The sequence below is a fragment of the Mus caroli genome, unplaced genomic scaffold (assembly GCF_978045245.1).
Source record: "Mus caroli unplaced genomic scaffold, Mus_caroli_1 scaffold_1, whole genome shotgun sequence".
Taxonomy (NCBI): Eukaryota; Metazoa; Chordata; class Mammalia; order Rodentia; family Muridae; genus Mus; species Mus caroli.
This window is the reverse complement of record NW_028227256.1, coordinates 179276795-179292525: the sequence shown is the minus strand read 5'-3', so window position 1 is coordinate 179292525 and position 15731 is coordinate 179276795. Positions and strand designations below refer to the sequence as shown.

Genomic DNA, 15731 nt, shown 5'->3' with positions numbered 1-15731 from the left:
CATTTACTGCTAAGGGATGATGTTAAATTGACCACTCAGGAAGTTAGGATGTGGTACAGACCTCCTTTGTAAGTTTGAATGTCCCAAGTCCACATTAACAATCTCTGATATTGGTGTCTCCTGTCAAAAACGACTTTAAGCAGTTTTGGAAGAGGGGAGTGTAAAAGAGATTCCTGAAGAGAGGAAAGAAGACCCCTTTCCTTGTGTTCTCCATGTCTTTTTTTTTCTTTTCCTTTTCGTCCTTTCTTTTTTTTTTTTTTTCAAGATGATGATGGAGTTAGCTTTGCACCTGACACTCAGACCCCCACTGTTTGTTGCTGTGACTAGCCATCCCTGGGAATGGTACCCAGCTGAAGCTGTGTAGCTTCAACAAGTTACCCTCAGTAGCAAGAGCTCCTGCCAGACCGCATTCTCTGACCGGCTGTGGTTGATACAGCTGGCCCCTCAGGAAAGCAGCCTTTTGTTTTTCTTCTTTCGTGCAAATTTTTTTTTTCTATTTTGTTTTCTGTAGATTTTTTTTTTTTTTAGAAACACTGTTTCCTTTTAAAAATGCTTTTCTACCTACTAGTTCAACAACCATATGGATACCCCGGGGGTGGGTTGAAATGAGATGAGGTGAGCCACTCAAGTTGTTGCTGCATCTTAAACATAGCACACAATGTGTTACACAAACACCATTCAAAAAACTGAGTCACAGAATTCAGATGGGAACCGGTACATATATAAATAGTGTGTGTGTGTATGTGTGTGTGTGTGTGTGTGTGTGTGTGTGTGCGCACGCGTGCGCTCACGCGCGCATGTGTGTAATGGTAGAAAGCAAGGCAGTTTGGGGAATCAGGTTAAAATCATTGTGCCCAGTTTAAGCATCATAAAAACTTAGCCTTGTTAGTATTTACAACTGTCCTGCAACTCCCACCCAACAAAGGAGCAAAAGTCAAGTGGAAATTTCTAAATAAGCAATGTCCCCACATTGAACTGAACAGCACAAAGGCCATGAAGCATCAGTGGACGTGATAATTGTGTTGTCTCACTTTCTGGCTGTCCATACCCACACACAGAGCAGCTCTCTGTTTCTGGGCTTCGCACTATTTTGAGGGGTTTGGTTTGGTTTGGTTTGGTTTGGTTTGGTTTGGTTTGGTTTGGTGTTATGTTTTGTTTTGTTTTTTGCTTTGGCTCATGCCAGCCAGCTGATTGGCATGTAATGACTCTGATGAATATTTGGCACAGTGGCAGAATACATCTTGGGAGGGTGAAGAACTCACACCTGGGACATGTTGCAAACATTTTTAGAAATCCATTTTCTCCCCCTCCCCAGTTCACACTGGACAGGGCTTGCTGCCACACCCAGCTCAGGAAGCCACAGCCCAGGCTCTTGGACACAGAGCATAAAAGTGACGTGAGAGGTGGCTCAGGGCAGTCCCCACAGCTTTCTGCCTTGCACTGAGCAAAGCATGTGACCACAGCTCTGGAAAAAAAAATATGACAAGAGTCTTGGGCAGCCCATGGTGTCCCTGTGGATCTCAGCCATCCCTGAAGATCTGGCCTTGGCCCTGAGCCATTCTGTCCCTTGTTCGACACCTGCCAGCGTCTGGCCTCATTTCTACCATCCAGACGAGCTCTCCATGTGAAACTTGCACAGTTCTGCTGCTCAGTGAAGTGGATGAAGGAAGTAATAACGGCATCTCCAGAGGTTGAGTGTTTCATCAGCTGCAAGCTGGCACCCCCATGCTCAGAGGGGCCCTGCAACCCATGTGGGATGTGAAAGGCGAAGGCAAAAACAGACACACGTGGGTAACATGGTTCTGACTGCTGTGTGACTCCCGTTCCTTTCATTCGGTCTCTCCGTCATCCCCATCTGGTGCTCCTCTAGCCACAGCCGCAGTGGTGCCCAGCTCCGGCCTCTCCATCAGCAGGGTCTGAGTTAGGAGCTCACTAAGGTGTAAATCATGCTGAGTGCAAACAAGAAGAGGAAAACAGATGTCAGCAGGAGTCCGTGGCTCTCAACAGCCCCCTTCCAATGGAGCCTATGGATTCAACTCATTCCTGTCTCTGCGGTCTCCAGTTCACCCATGGAGGCCTTGCTACAGCCCACAGCGTGTCTGTTAGGATGGCACCCCATGTCCCCCGTGAAAGGTAGGTTGCCTCTGGATGCTTATGAGCACTCTCACTGGGATGATCACTCTGGCGCATCACATTTCCTGCAGTTACAGGTGCCTATGGGGTAAGATTCTTCACACCACCATCTGCAGCCACATGCTTACAGATGGCTGCATCCTTACCCCTCCCCCCTCCACCCCCCCCCCCCCAGCCCTTGTGATGTTACATGATGTGTCAGTTCCAAGGGTCTGGATGAAGAACATTGTCACTGATATCAGTGGGGTTGCATAAACACAGTCCTCGGGGCAAATGACATAAGTGAATCTTCACTGGGCATAGGTCCCCAAACCTCCTCCTTATGGGATTAGTAGTGACCAAGTAGGAGGGACCTGCATTCCTATAGCCTGACAAGGACATCAGGCTAATTCTGCAAGACTGACAAGTTGACCAGAACTACAATCTACTCCTTTGTCTATTTAGAAAAAGAACTTTCTTGACATTAGAGACCCCCACCCCTGACTCTAAGAAGTTGTCGAGGAGCAAAACCAAATAAAAGAACCTAGACTATTTTCCTCCCATCCCTGCACAGCTGGGAAGCCCCCTTTCTAGAGCCAGACACAGCAGATGTGCCCAGGACCCACTGCCTAGGTCTGGAGCTAGACAGATGGATTCTCACTGTACAGCTCATGACAGATCAACCACTTTCTAACTCCAAAGTCAGTCCTCTGACCATTGTGGACTGAGCCTAATTGTAGACAACTGTGGTGGTTTGAATATGCTTGGCCCATGGAGTGGCACTATTAGGAGGGGTGCCCTTATTGAGGAAGGTGTGGCCTTGTTGGAGGAAGTGTGTCACTGAGGGGGTGGGAAAGAGAGCTTCCCCCCCAGCTGGCTAAAGATGCCAATCTTCTCCTGTTTGTTTTCAGAGTAAGATATAGAACTCTCAGCTCCTCCTGCACCATGCCTGCCTGGACACTGCCATGCTTCCCACTGTGATGATAATGGACTGGACCTCAGAACCTGTAGGCCACTACCAATTAAATGCTGTCCTTTATAAGAGTTGCCTTGGCCATGATGTCTACACAGTAATGGAAACTCTAACTAAGACAGTAACTGTCTAACTCACTGTAATTCTTTTTATTCCACACTAACTGAACACCTACTATGTACCAAGCACTCTTCTCAATGCAGGGAAATAATGGTGAGTGTGTGGGCTGAGCCCTGGCCAAGCTGTGACAACAAACACCATGGATGCCTACTATGTGCCATGAAGGGCACTGCTGAGATAGCGTTGAGGGAAGCAGATAAGTTCTCTGCATCCTAGAGAGGAGTAACCCATAAAAGACAGAAGTATAAACTGAGAAGAAACAGACAAGGAGAGACCAGTGTGCCCTGAAGTAATGGACAACAGGATGGGGTGACACAGCATCACTGAATAATATGGGCCAGGCTCACAGTCGGAACCTTTCTAGCCAGGTCTGGCGGCACAGGCCTGTGATCCCTGCTACTCCATAGACGAGGCAGAGGGTTCAGGTTTGAGGGTGTCCCAGGCAATTCAGCAAGACGAGGTCTCAAAATCAGAAGTAGAAAAGAGCTGAGGGCATGTGACACGGTGGTAGAGTGCTTGTCTAGCATTCATGGGGCTCTAGGTTTGCTCTCCAGGACAAGAAAAGAGAGAAAAGGGGAGGGAAAAGGAGGGGAGGGGAGGAGAATAGGAAGAGTAAAGAAAAGGGGGTAGGAGAAAGGGGAAACAAAGGAAAAGAGGATGGTAAGTGGAAGAAGAGAGAGAGAACAAAAAGAAAGAGGATCCTTCTACCAAGGAGACAAATTGCCCACCCTGGACTCACTCACCAGGGTTATTACACATCCCCATCACACATAACCCATAAATGTCACCTGCACCACAAAGCATTCTGAGATGGAGACAGTCAATGGTGAGAGCCCTGTGGTTAGCACAGTGCAGTAGAACTCACCAGTCTCCAGGTGCTGCACACAGCTCAGAGGCTGCTCTGCAGGCATGAACTTTCCCTCCCTTAACAAAGCCTGGGCTAAGCCGGCCGTGGTGGCGCATGCCTTTAATCCCAGCACTTGGGAGGCAGAGGCAGGCGGATTTCTGAGTTCGAGGCCAGCCTGGTCTACAAAGTGAGTTCCAGGACAGCCAGGGCTATACAGAGAAACCCTGTCTAAAAAAAAAAACAAAAAACAAACAAACAAAAAAACAAAAAACAAAGCCCAGGCTAATGTTCTATACTGTCTGGGTCTGGGTTTGGGACACCCAAGGTGTACACTTGTGGTTTGAAGACAATGCTGTGGGTATGGTATGAATGCCGTGACAAACTGCAGCTGAAACTAGAAGACAGAAAGTTCAGTGGGCTGCAGGGAACTTAGTTACAGAATGACCACTCCCAGCTAAGGGCCTGGGGCCTCCAACATTGTCCACTCTGTCCCTCTTATTCTACAGCCCAGCAGAGAGCAGTGTCTGGCTCAACAGCTAAAACCCAGAAGGAAGGGTCCTGTTTCAGTTTCCCAAATTAAGGTGGATCCTAGAATGGTGGACCAGGGAAGGCCTAGCCACTTTCTACTGATTTTAAAGAGAGGTACTGCTATCTGGGGACAGGCCACTCAGCCTATGATTTCAGGAGGCCTGTGGTCTCATGGCGAAAGTGAGGCTGAGTTCACTTCAGAGAGGATACTCTGTAGGGCATATGGAGGCCAACATTGTGAAGGAAAAAGTGGGATGGAGAGCCAGGCACCACAGGCTCCTTCATGGATGCATTAGATCTCTGATGTTCACTGAGGCCAGGGCAGTGGCTGCTTCCCCTGTTGATGCAGAAATCCTAACAGGTGACAATGTTCCCCCTACACACCCAAACCCTCTGAGTGACCTCATCAAGCAGGGCCTTCATTGGGGCACAGTGGCAGTATGGCGAGATACAATTGGCTGAGGATTTCAGGGCTTGGGATTGGTTCAAACACTGTATATAAGCTTATGTGCCAGGCAATAAGCTCAGATCTCTACCCTGATGCTGGTCTCTGGAGTCTGATTCCCTGGATTCTTCACAAGACTCCATTGCTTCCCCTATCCTCAGTCCTGTTCTCATAAAACTTGAAAACTCTCCAAGGAGTGGCCTCTGTCTTCAAACAGCCTTTTCCCACCCTCTATAGCCTCCTGGGAGAGCAGCCATCTGGAGCTGCTAAAGCCTTAAGCCAAAAGGACTGGGGGTGAACGGTGGGTCACCTCAGCTTCTCCAAGGAGGGTCCCACAGCTTCTCAGGCTTCTACAGCTTAGAGCAGGAAGCATCCAGACCATTCAGGAAAGATAACACTCTGACACTGGAATAACCCTTGACTTCATGAAGAGAGCACGAGAAGGATTCTGGGATCCTCTCTCAACTCTTCACAGTTGAGGTAAACCATGAAGCTACTCATGGAAAGTGTAGGAATATGAACAACAGATCTATTCCCTCAGAAGGGCGGGGGAGCCATGAGCCAGCTGCACTGTAATCAGCCACCTGTCTCTAACCCCTGACCCTTGCTTTGATAAAGACTTGTCTATGGGTTCTGGATGCAGTTTGAAGTTCAATCGTCGAAGTATACTTGGTGTGACCATTAGCTGTGACCTTGGGAAATGTTTCAACCTTTATAGATTCAGGTTCCTCAATTGAAATATGTGGGCAAGGGCATAATTTATCTCACAAATTCGCCAATGCAAATGGAGTTTATTTTTGAATGTCCAGCAATGGAGCCACTTCCCAGCCTGATGCACCCAGTCTGAACCCAGGGATGGCTGAAAAGTTAGCACCCTCAGCCTTCCCTTACCGCTGTAGAGATAGCACTGGGGTGTCCGAGGACCTGCATGACCCTGCAAAGGTACCAAGGTGCCGGGGGGCGGGGGAGGCCCCAGAAATGAGCACAAAAGGGATGAGAAGACATTCCCAGAACAAGCAGCTCCAGCGCGCAGACCACAGGATGACAGCTTGCAGCGCTCTGCTGAGCAAGGGTGTTCAAGTGACGAGGTGAAGAAAGGGACCCGGAAGCAAAGCTGCCAAGTCGGCAGGATTTGCTCAATTAGGACGGTGTTATGAAACATGGAGGAATTGCAGGGTAAGCACTTAATGACCCAATGTGCCTCTCTGTGGGGCATGACTGCCTCTGTGGTGGGGATAAAGGCCACTAATATGGTACCCACGAATCTTCACAAACAGACTGAGGGCAAGGGCTAATGATCCTGAGCCCCTCTGTTCACTGGTACCCTAAGGAGAGGAGCTGCTGAGTTCTGAAGGGCCAGAAGCCCTGCTAGTTAGAAGCCTGTGACAATCCCTCGGCTGCCTCCTAAGAGATGCTATTAGATGTTCCCTGAGTTGCAAAGGATGTGCACAAAGGCATCTTTCTTTCCCAGAAACCCTTGCTCCTGTGTCAGGGTCAGACAACTGGGATCAGATTCAATTAGCCATGTTCTCTCATGGGCCACCTCCCAAGAAGTTACCTCTCCAAGGCCAGCCTCAACTCCCCTTCCATTTGCCGCTGAAATCAAAGCCAGAAGGAGGGTGGGACTCACCAGTACAGGTAGTAGAAGAAGGAGAGGAGGTAGAAGGCCAGCTTACACCAGGCCTCCTTCTGGCAGTAGCTCAAGGTGTCCGCATTCATGACAACTGGTGGATCGTAGGCTAGCTCTGAGCTATCTGCTGGACAGTGGAAATACCTGCAGGGAAGAGAACATGATAGCATTGTCTCCGAGGCTCAGGGTTCCCTGTGTTGTCAGACCAAGGACCCCTAGCTTTGTACTGTGCCTCCTGCCAAACTCAGATTCCAACCATTGCTAGAGCAAACTCCGCCACAACCTCCCAGCAGATCAATGGTATCATAAAGGTGCTCTGACAGAAGAAAACACGTCACCCAGGGTTATGGTTTGAATATGACCTCTCCCCTATAGGCCTGCATGTGGGTGTACGTGGTGCCAAACTAGTAGCCCTGTCTGGGGAGGTTATGGGATCTTCAGCAGATAAGAACTCACTGGAGGAAATGGGGACAGTTATAGGGAAGCCCCACTTCTTGTCCCAGCTGTCTGCTTCCATCTACCAATCTGTAATAACACTGTGAATTCCTGCTGCCATAGGCAGAGCCCCAGCCACCATGCCTTCTCTACCATGGTGGGCTGTACTCCCTTCAACTATGAGTCCAAATAATTGCTTCCTGCTTGAGGTTGCTTCTGATAGCCTGGTATCTCCCTGAAGACACTGAGAGCTCCCTTTGGGTGTGGGCACATGTGGGAGAGTTGTACAACCACCTTCTCCACGTCTATATTCTGAACACTAAGTGCCTTGGGCTAGTGCCAACTACCCAGGCTTTCATTTAAACTCGAGACATTACAGAGTGATTTTTAGGGACATGGGTTGCTGTTGCTTGGTTTTGTTTGTTTGATTGACTGAGGGGCCTAGAAGAACAAATGGAACATTGGCCATCTTTGGGGAAGCTGGAAAAGAGAACTGTGGGAGATGAGTCCTCATTAATGCCTACAGCCACATCAACTCCACAAATGCTGCCCAAGGCCAGGGGCTTACATGACAACTGGGGCCCTTGCAAGTGTCTGCAGCACTTAGCTCATGTTCACCAACATCTGTAAGGCATCACTTCCCCATGTTGCCTAGGAGCCCACTGCAGCTGGAACTCCCAGTGCTGTGCTCTTTGGTCACTATGGAGAAGGATTCTGGGAGGCAGGAGTGCATGCTGTTGCTCCTGTCAGGGATGGGACAGCAGCAGTTCCCCACCCTGAAGAAGCACCAGGCACGGGGCCTGACCTGAAGACTGCCGTGATGGCACATGCTCACAGAGCCGGCATCTCAGCCACCTCTTCCTCCCCCTTCAGAGCATTGCACCTGCATTATCTGTCACCAACACTATGCTAAGAGGACATCAGAAGCCAGATTCGATGACAGCTGCCAGCTCATAGCCCTTGGGCCACTCACCTCTCCTCTTCTCTGGAGCAGATTTCAAAACCTATTTGCTGTCACTGGGCTTTGTTCCCAGGCGACCTCATTAAGTGGAGGCAGAGGAACCCGGTGGCTGAATGGCTTGGCAGAAAGGACCAAGACTGACTCTTTTGCTTGCTCCTCACCGGATTGTCCTTCCTTGGGTCAGTCATCAACCCATCCTGGGCTCAGCTATAAGATGGGGATAAAAATTGCCCACCTCAACGGCCAAGGGTGATGCTGGTATACACTGATATGCGCAAATAACCTTTCTGAACAGCCACTAAAAAGTGGGGACCAGGTCAGTTTCACTGAAGCAAAATGAGTGTGAGGATAGAGAGGACCCAAGTACTAAGCTGACAAGGAGGCAGGTAAGCCAGGGGCATCTGATCAGTCTGTAAAGCACTAACGCCTGGGACTCTTGTTATTATGCTGGGTACAGTGATGTGAGGCTATAATTTCAGCGCTGGAAATGTTGAGACCTTCGGCTCCCTGGGATTCACAGGACAGCTGAGCCAACCTAAGTGAGTTGCAGGCCAAGGAGAGATTTTGCTCCCTCCCTCCAAAAGGTAGATGGCACCTGAGGAACTACACTGGAGATTGTCATCTAAACTCTACACACATGCATACCCGTGCGCACACACATAGACATATTACACAGGGAGCGGAGGCAGACAGAGCAAAGGAAATGAGACAGAAGGGCTTGGGTTCCAGGACTCTGGGTATTCAAGGATTTCTCTGTCTTCATTCTGTCTGTCTTTTGTGTTCTGATAACTTCCTAAGAGTAAGTAGGCTAGGCCATCAGAGATTCAAGAACCAAGACAAGGTCTTTACAGGCAATGAGACCATAGCTGCTCCCCACCTACACACACACACACACACACACACACACACACACACATCCCAGATGTGAGGCAGTGGCTGGCTCTCCTTCCCTTGGGACAAGTGCAGCTCTGAGAGTGGAAGACAAATCCGACTTCACAGAGCCGATGGCCTTTTGCTTGTTTCTGCAGGGCTGAGATAAGCCCCAAGGCTGTGTGTATGCTGTAAGTGCATGTCTACCCAGCCGCTGATCCATTTGATAGGCTTCAACGACAGACCATGACTTAAAGACCCGCAGGAGAGATTTCATCTGCAGGGAGGAGATGCAGCCCGTGTGAGGTGGAGAGGATGCAGACAGGTTCTCACAAGTGAGATGTCTAGCTCAGAACCTCCCTCCCTCCCTCTCCCCTATACACAGTCCAGTCATTGGTCAGAGCCTGTTCACATTACTTCCAGTTCAGTTCTCTCACAGAGCCAATCTTCATGAGACAGGATGGCTCCCCACTGTCTCATCCCCTTTATTTCTTCACCTGGAGTCCTGTCCAGTTCCTAACTAGATGTTGTCTTCGATACATCTCCTTCTGGCTCATCCTTCACACTTCTTCCAAGATCACTTTCTAAAATTCAGATCAAGTAACACCAGTTTTCTTCACCAGAACGCCTCGTGGTTTTCCAGTCCACACAGCACTTCTCGGGCTCTCAGTATGAGATTGCCAGCTGCCTATCCACTGCAGCCTCCAGGAGCCCGCATCCAACGATGCAGAAAGACGCAATAAGTGTCCCCTAAACATGCCAAGTGCTCTCTCACGTCTGGGCCCTTGCACATGCTTTTCTGGACTTTCCCACACTGTAAGGACCAATGTGTCTCTTTCTCTACATTCCTACAAGGAATCTTCATATATCTTCAAATATCTGATGAGAATATACTTCCTTCTGCTTGCAAGGATATTCCTGGGATAAAGATTCACACATATTTTCATCTAGGAATTCCCCTCAATGCCTAGCAAGCAGTGTGTGCTCCCCATGTTTGTTAGTGAAACTGGCAGTGATGGACCGGCTGGCTTGGGCATCCAGAGCTCCGGAATTAAAGGGTTTGAGGAGGGTAATTGATCCACACAATTACAATCCCCACTTCTCTGGTATTTCTCACTTCTGCTCCATATCCATCCTACAGAAAACCCACTTGAGTGAGCCAAAGCACACTCTTACATGAAAAAGACTTGGCATCATAACTGCCCAGAAAACCTAGTGCAACTGGTGGGTGAGTTTTTTAAAAAGGAAGCTGTTTACACATCATACTATTTGCCCTTTTAAAGTGCACATACAATTCAATGAGTGTTAGCATGTTTGTAGAGTTGCACATCTATCACTACTGTCTAAGTTAAGGGCATATTTATTACCCTTACAGGGAGGGAGGGAAAGAGGGAGAGACGGAGGGAGGGAAGGAGAGAGAGAGAGACACATAGAGAGACAGAGAGAGAACCCTGTACCCATGAGCAGTTATTTGCTATTGCTACTCCCCCTCCTCCTTCGGAAACTACTTGATTACCTTTTGTCTCTATAGATTTGACTATTCTAGAAATTTTATGTCAAAAGAATCATATAATGTGTTGCTATTGGGTGTGATATCTTTAACTTATAGTTTATTTGAGGCTCATCCACACTGTAGACCATTTAAGTACTTTCTGCCTTCTTAATTTCCACACAGCTGTTCCGTTGTATGGATACACCACATTTTCTTTATGGATGCATCAGCTAACAGTCGATACTGTTTTCCTATTTTGGCTCCAGTGAATAACATTGTAGCTGCATTTCATGTTCACCTGCAGGACTGGGGTTCCAGAACAGAGACAAGAGGGACTTACTTCCAGCTCAGGAGAGTCAGTTTGTTCTACATGTCTTTGTTTATAAGCTTGACACAATCTATAGTCATCTCACAGGATAGTCTCAACTGAGTAGAGCTGCCTAGATCATATTGACCTTTGGCTGTGTCTATGAGGGATCATTCTGACTATTGATTGGTGTAGGAGGGACCAGCCCATTGAAGGTAGTTGGTACCATTCCCTAATTAGGTGTTCCTGAGTTATGTAAGAAAGTTAGGTAAACATGAGTCTGCCTGGAAGCCAGAAAGTCTTCTATTGTTTCTGCCTTCAAGCATCTGCTTGAGTTCCTGCCCCTCAATAATGAGCTATAACCTGTATTACATAAGTCTACTTGCTTTTGGTCAGAGTTCGTAATCACAACACAATTGTATCTAGAACATTGTTTCTTTAAAAGCGGATAAAAGAAGGCACCTGGAGGCTGATCTATGTGGGCACACTGTCATTGGGTGAAGAGGTGAAGGAGGATGGGCCCGGCCCAGTCAGACCTACCTCCAGAAGTGATAGAAAAGCAGAGGAACATTGAGTCCCAGGGTGAGCCACTCCTGAGCACACAGGAACATGATGCAGAAGAGGCTGTGGATAGAGTACTCGGGCAGCACCAGCTGGAGAAGAAGCAGAGACACACAGGCCTGGTTAGAGGGAGGCAGTGCTCCACCCACTCACTGTCCCCCATACAAAGGTGCTCCCTGCAGTATGGTCACTTCCCTGTGACTGATCACTTTGGGAAGTGCTCCATGTTTTAGACCCAATCTAGAGTAGACACAGGCCCTCTGTCCAGGCCTGGGAAAAGGGGAGGAGGTTGCCCATCATCTGGGCTGTCTGAAGAAACTAGTAGTGTCCTGTGTCACCTTCCATCTGTTTGTGCTGTGTTGCTGGCTCCTCTGTGCCCTCCGCTAGCTAATAGGTGTGTTTGTTTATAATACAAGAAGGTCAGGAGAACAGAAAGGCTGGTGATAGACTAATCAAGACGAGCACAAGAGAAATGTCAAGGAGCAATAGTGAAAACTGGTGGCCTCTGTGAGAAGGGAGAAGGTGAGCTCAGACTCCCCAGGGAGATGCAGGGGGACAGATGGAAGAAGACAGACACCCCTCCTGGGTAGGCACATGTGGTATAAATGAAAACTGAAAACTAAAGAGGACTAGAAGGTAGACAATCAACCCCTTCCAGTAAGGAAAGCTATAAGTATGCAAACACACTTGTGTAGACAGAACACACACACACACACACACACACACACACACGAGTATGTATGGCCTGTGCATCTCACTTTGACCATCGTGATTGCTCTGGTCCAACAATCTGTGTCTTTCGGGGGCCATTCTAAAGGAATCATGGCTCATCCTCCCCCAGCAACCCTCAGCCCCATACCTGATCCCTTTTTATAAATTTACATAAAAAGAAATACTTAAGTTTTAAGTCACTGACTGTAATCCAAAAAGAAAAAAAACCCAACATTTGTGTGTATGTATGTGTGTGTGTACACACATAAACATGTATGTACATGCATGTGTGCCTGCATACCTGTTTGAAGGTCAGAAGACAATTTGTGGGAAACAATTCTCTCCTTCTACTATGTGGGTCCCAAGGCTAGAACTCTGACTATCAGACTTAAGAGCACTGAGCTATCTCACCTACCCTACATAGCAAGCTTTCTGACCTGCTCATAGAGACCACCCCCACAGCCTACATGTGATCAAATGTACCGTTCTGACCAACCACATATGTCTGTAGCATGACTAGATTGCCCGTGAGATAGAGTCTGTAGTCATAGCCTTAGACTTCCATGGGTGGGAGCAACTGCCTCAGACCAACCTGCTTTGGTATAGAACATGACACTAGCCTTTCTTTCACTGTTAGCAAATGAGCTAGCGACCTGACCAGTTGGCCCCTGCAGAAGATAAGGATATATTCACAGATTTAGAATAAATACATATACAGGCATGCTTGTGAGAGATGCATTTTGTAGCTAGGGGTTGTGTTTGTTCTCAGCATATGGTGAAGGACAAACTGCTTTAACCTTAAGTTACTCAGGCTCAGCATGTACTCAGAGCACAAGCGGCATCCCTCCGGGGTCATGACTTCAGTGGATGAACCAGGCACTGCACCTATGAATCTCAACCATGTAGTAAAAGAGGCCATGTGCTGTCATTCCTCCTTTGAGAACCTCAAAGCTGTGCTTGCTGGCTTCATCTGTACCCAGGCAGGGCATCACCTGGCTACCTACCATGCCTAGAGCAAGCCCACGTTCTCAGAGCTAGCACACCAGCCCCACTCCACCATGCACATCCAAGCACTTATGCCAAGTACTTAACATGCTCAGAGACAGCGACGACAGGCCTGAACCATCCATTACAGCTCCATCCCCGTCTCCAGGGCCAACGCCAAACCTCTGAATGATGACAGTTCAGAATTCATGCCCTCTATCCATCACACTGCTCCTTGTTCTCTGGGACTTGGTGGATAATGGAAGCTGTGACTGACAGGGAGGATCTATTACCATCCCCTGTGTGAAGGAAAACACTTAACAGAGGCCAGCTCGACTTTTAGGGATGAGGAGGAAGCTAGCAAATCCTCCTGCTGTTCTGTGTGGGTCTTCCCACTGCCTCTCAGTATCTAAAATACTGAGCAGACTTGTTCCTTAACCCCAGGAGACTTCAAGTGGCTGCAATGCCCCTGTATATATTTACAGTATATTTACTGTATATACATATACAGGGGTATATTTACTGCCCCTCCTCTTGCTCCACGCATCCCATGTTACTCACAATGATGTAGACAATGTAGGGACCATATTCCTCTCAGACCAATTGGAGCTTAGCCAGGCTACCCATGCTGGCCCGTACCATGCCTCACCCTAGACCATCTGTGCCTTTCCACTACTTGGCCTTTGCAACATGAGACATCATGTCCCAGATCCCAGCAGCTGGGAGGGGCCCCAGGGGCCATGAGTGGAAACTATATGAGAAGCCTGGAACACTTAACAGCCAATGAGAAATGCCCCCAAAGTCCTATTTTGTTTCCTCTGACATCGCAAAGAACAGTTATAACAATGGGTATACTTTATCATCCTGACACCACCAGTGAGGAGAGAGGCCCCCACCCACCCCCCGGGCAACCTGTGATGGGCAGAGTGAGAGCAAGTCATAAACTTTTGTTGTTCTGAGCAACTGAGAGTCACGTGTTCCTTCTTGCTATGACACACTTTGGCCCATCTTGTCTGATGCAGTCAGAGCCTCGGAATGAGAAATCAATGAGAAAAGCAAGGCTGTGTTCTTCTCCCCTCTCTATCCTCCTGAGCATCCTTCCAGACCTTGGTTTAATAAGCCACCGAGGCTGGTGTGACATGTTCCTGATGCTGAGTACCAGGTGGAAGGCCACCAAGCAGGCATCAGGCTTATTCATTCTGGTGGGTAGCCAGCTGGGTTGCTCCCAGCTCAGACCGAATAAGTACTATAGAAAGATGCCCCACGCTTGAACCTACCAGAGGAAGTATAGAAAGGTAGATTGAAACTCTGAGCATGCCCATGGCTAGTGCCATCCCTTATTACCGGCAAACACTGTTTCCTGTGGCCAAGCTGTTGAATGGTACCAGTACCTGTGATTCACTGAATGAATTATAAATAGGCACCACTTCATGTAGACCACAGTCTGAGACCCCATGTCCTGCTTTCTGTAGTTATAAATAGTAAGAATGATCTCACTATAGACATTGTGGGGTTCTGAAAAGGTGACAGTTAAAGTCAGGCTAGCGTACACACACATACCTGTGATCCTGGGCTAAGGGGACAGGCTACATGGTGAGAACTGGTCCCAAAAAAAAAACCAAAACCTAACAAGCAATGCCTGCCAACTTGAGAATAGCCAAAGGGTTTGTCATGAAGCCAGAACCACTGTTAAGGAAGAATAAATCTAAATATGCATGGAAAAGTTGGCATTCCATGAGACTAGCAAAACCAGAGGGGGTGAGGAGACTGCTCAGTGATTATAGCACTTGCTGCACACACACACACACACACACACACACACACACACACACAAGGACTGGAGCTTAGATCCCCAGAAACCCACATAAATATCAGGTAAGCATGGTGTCCCGCCTGTAATTGGGAGGAGATGGGATCTTCAGAGCAAGCTAGCCTACAAGACCAGCCATAAAGGGCAAGCTCTAGATTTGATTGAAAGACCCTGCTTCATGGCTGACTAAGAAAGAAGAGTGACCAAGGGAAGATCTCTGCCATCAACCTCTGCTCTCTACATACCCATACATACACTTGGGCATATGTGCACACACATTTGCTCATACACGTGTATATACACATACATATATACACTTACACTTCTATCATGCACACATTAAACACACCCACACTACACACACACACAAAGGTAGAAAAAGAAAACCAACAACAATAAAACAAAGAACTCACTATTCTGTGTAGCCCTTTCACAAGCCACCAAATGGGCCACTTCTTTAAGAGTGTATAGGGCAGGCCTGATGCCAGGTAGGACTGGGGTACCTGCCAAGCTCATTACACTTCTGACTTACTGCCCAGATTCTAGTAGTCAGTTTCTGTTTGCTGGCAAATATTCCCATCTGGATATTCCTGAATCCTCCCCCCACTCCCACCCCTCCTCCCGGTCCCTGCGGACCTTTCCCGAGCCTCTAGTTTGTCCTAAGAGCACCTCTGCTTCCTCTCTCTCATCAGCCAGCCTGGAGACAAGACAAATCTCACATGGTCACTTCTACAGGGCACTTTGATCTGCTCATGTTTTCCATTTCTACTGCCCCCTACAGGCCAGCGCCCTGTGCTGCCCCCAAAGCTAGTGTAAGAACTGTCTAGCAGAGCTCTGTCCCAGAAGACAGGCCCCTGTCCAGCAGAGACATGCCTCCTTTTTCTGGCATCTGCCATGCATTCACCCACATCCTTGCTTTCCCAGGAATTTTGAAAATTAAATTTA

At 48.2% G+C, this 15731-nt stretch overlaps 1 protein-coding gene across 1 annotated transcript in view; it reads right to left on the bottom strand.

The window, feature by feature from the left end:
* Positions 1-641: 641 nt before the first annotated feature.
* Cnih3 (cornichon family AMPA receptor auxiliary protein 3) overlaps positions 642-15731 on the bottom strand; it is a 119753-nt gene continuing 104663 nt past the window's right edge. Inside the window, exons 4-6 of the mRNA XM_021169883.3 lie at positions 11261-11373; positions 6656-6799; positions 642-1949 (exon numbers count right to left, since the gene is read on the bottom strand). Coding sequence (XP_021025542.1) covers positions 1922-1949; positions 6656-6799; positions 11261-11373 — 285 coding nt within the window. The 3' untranslated portion in view covers positions 642-1921. The remainder of the gene's footprint in view (positions 1950-6655; positions 6800-11260; positions 11374-15731) is intronic.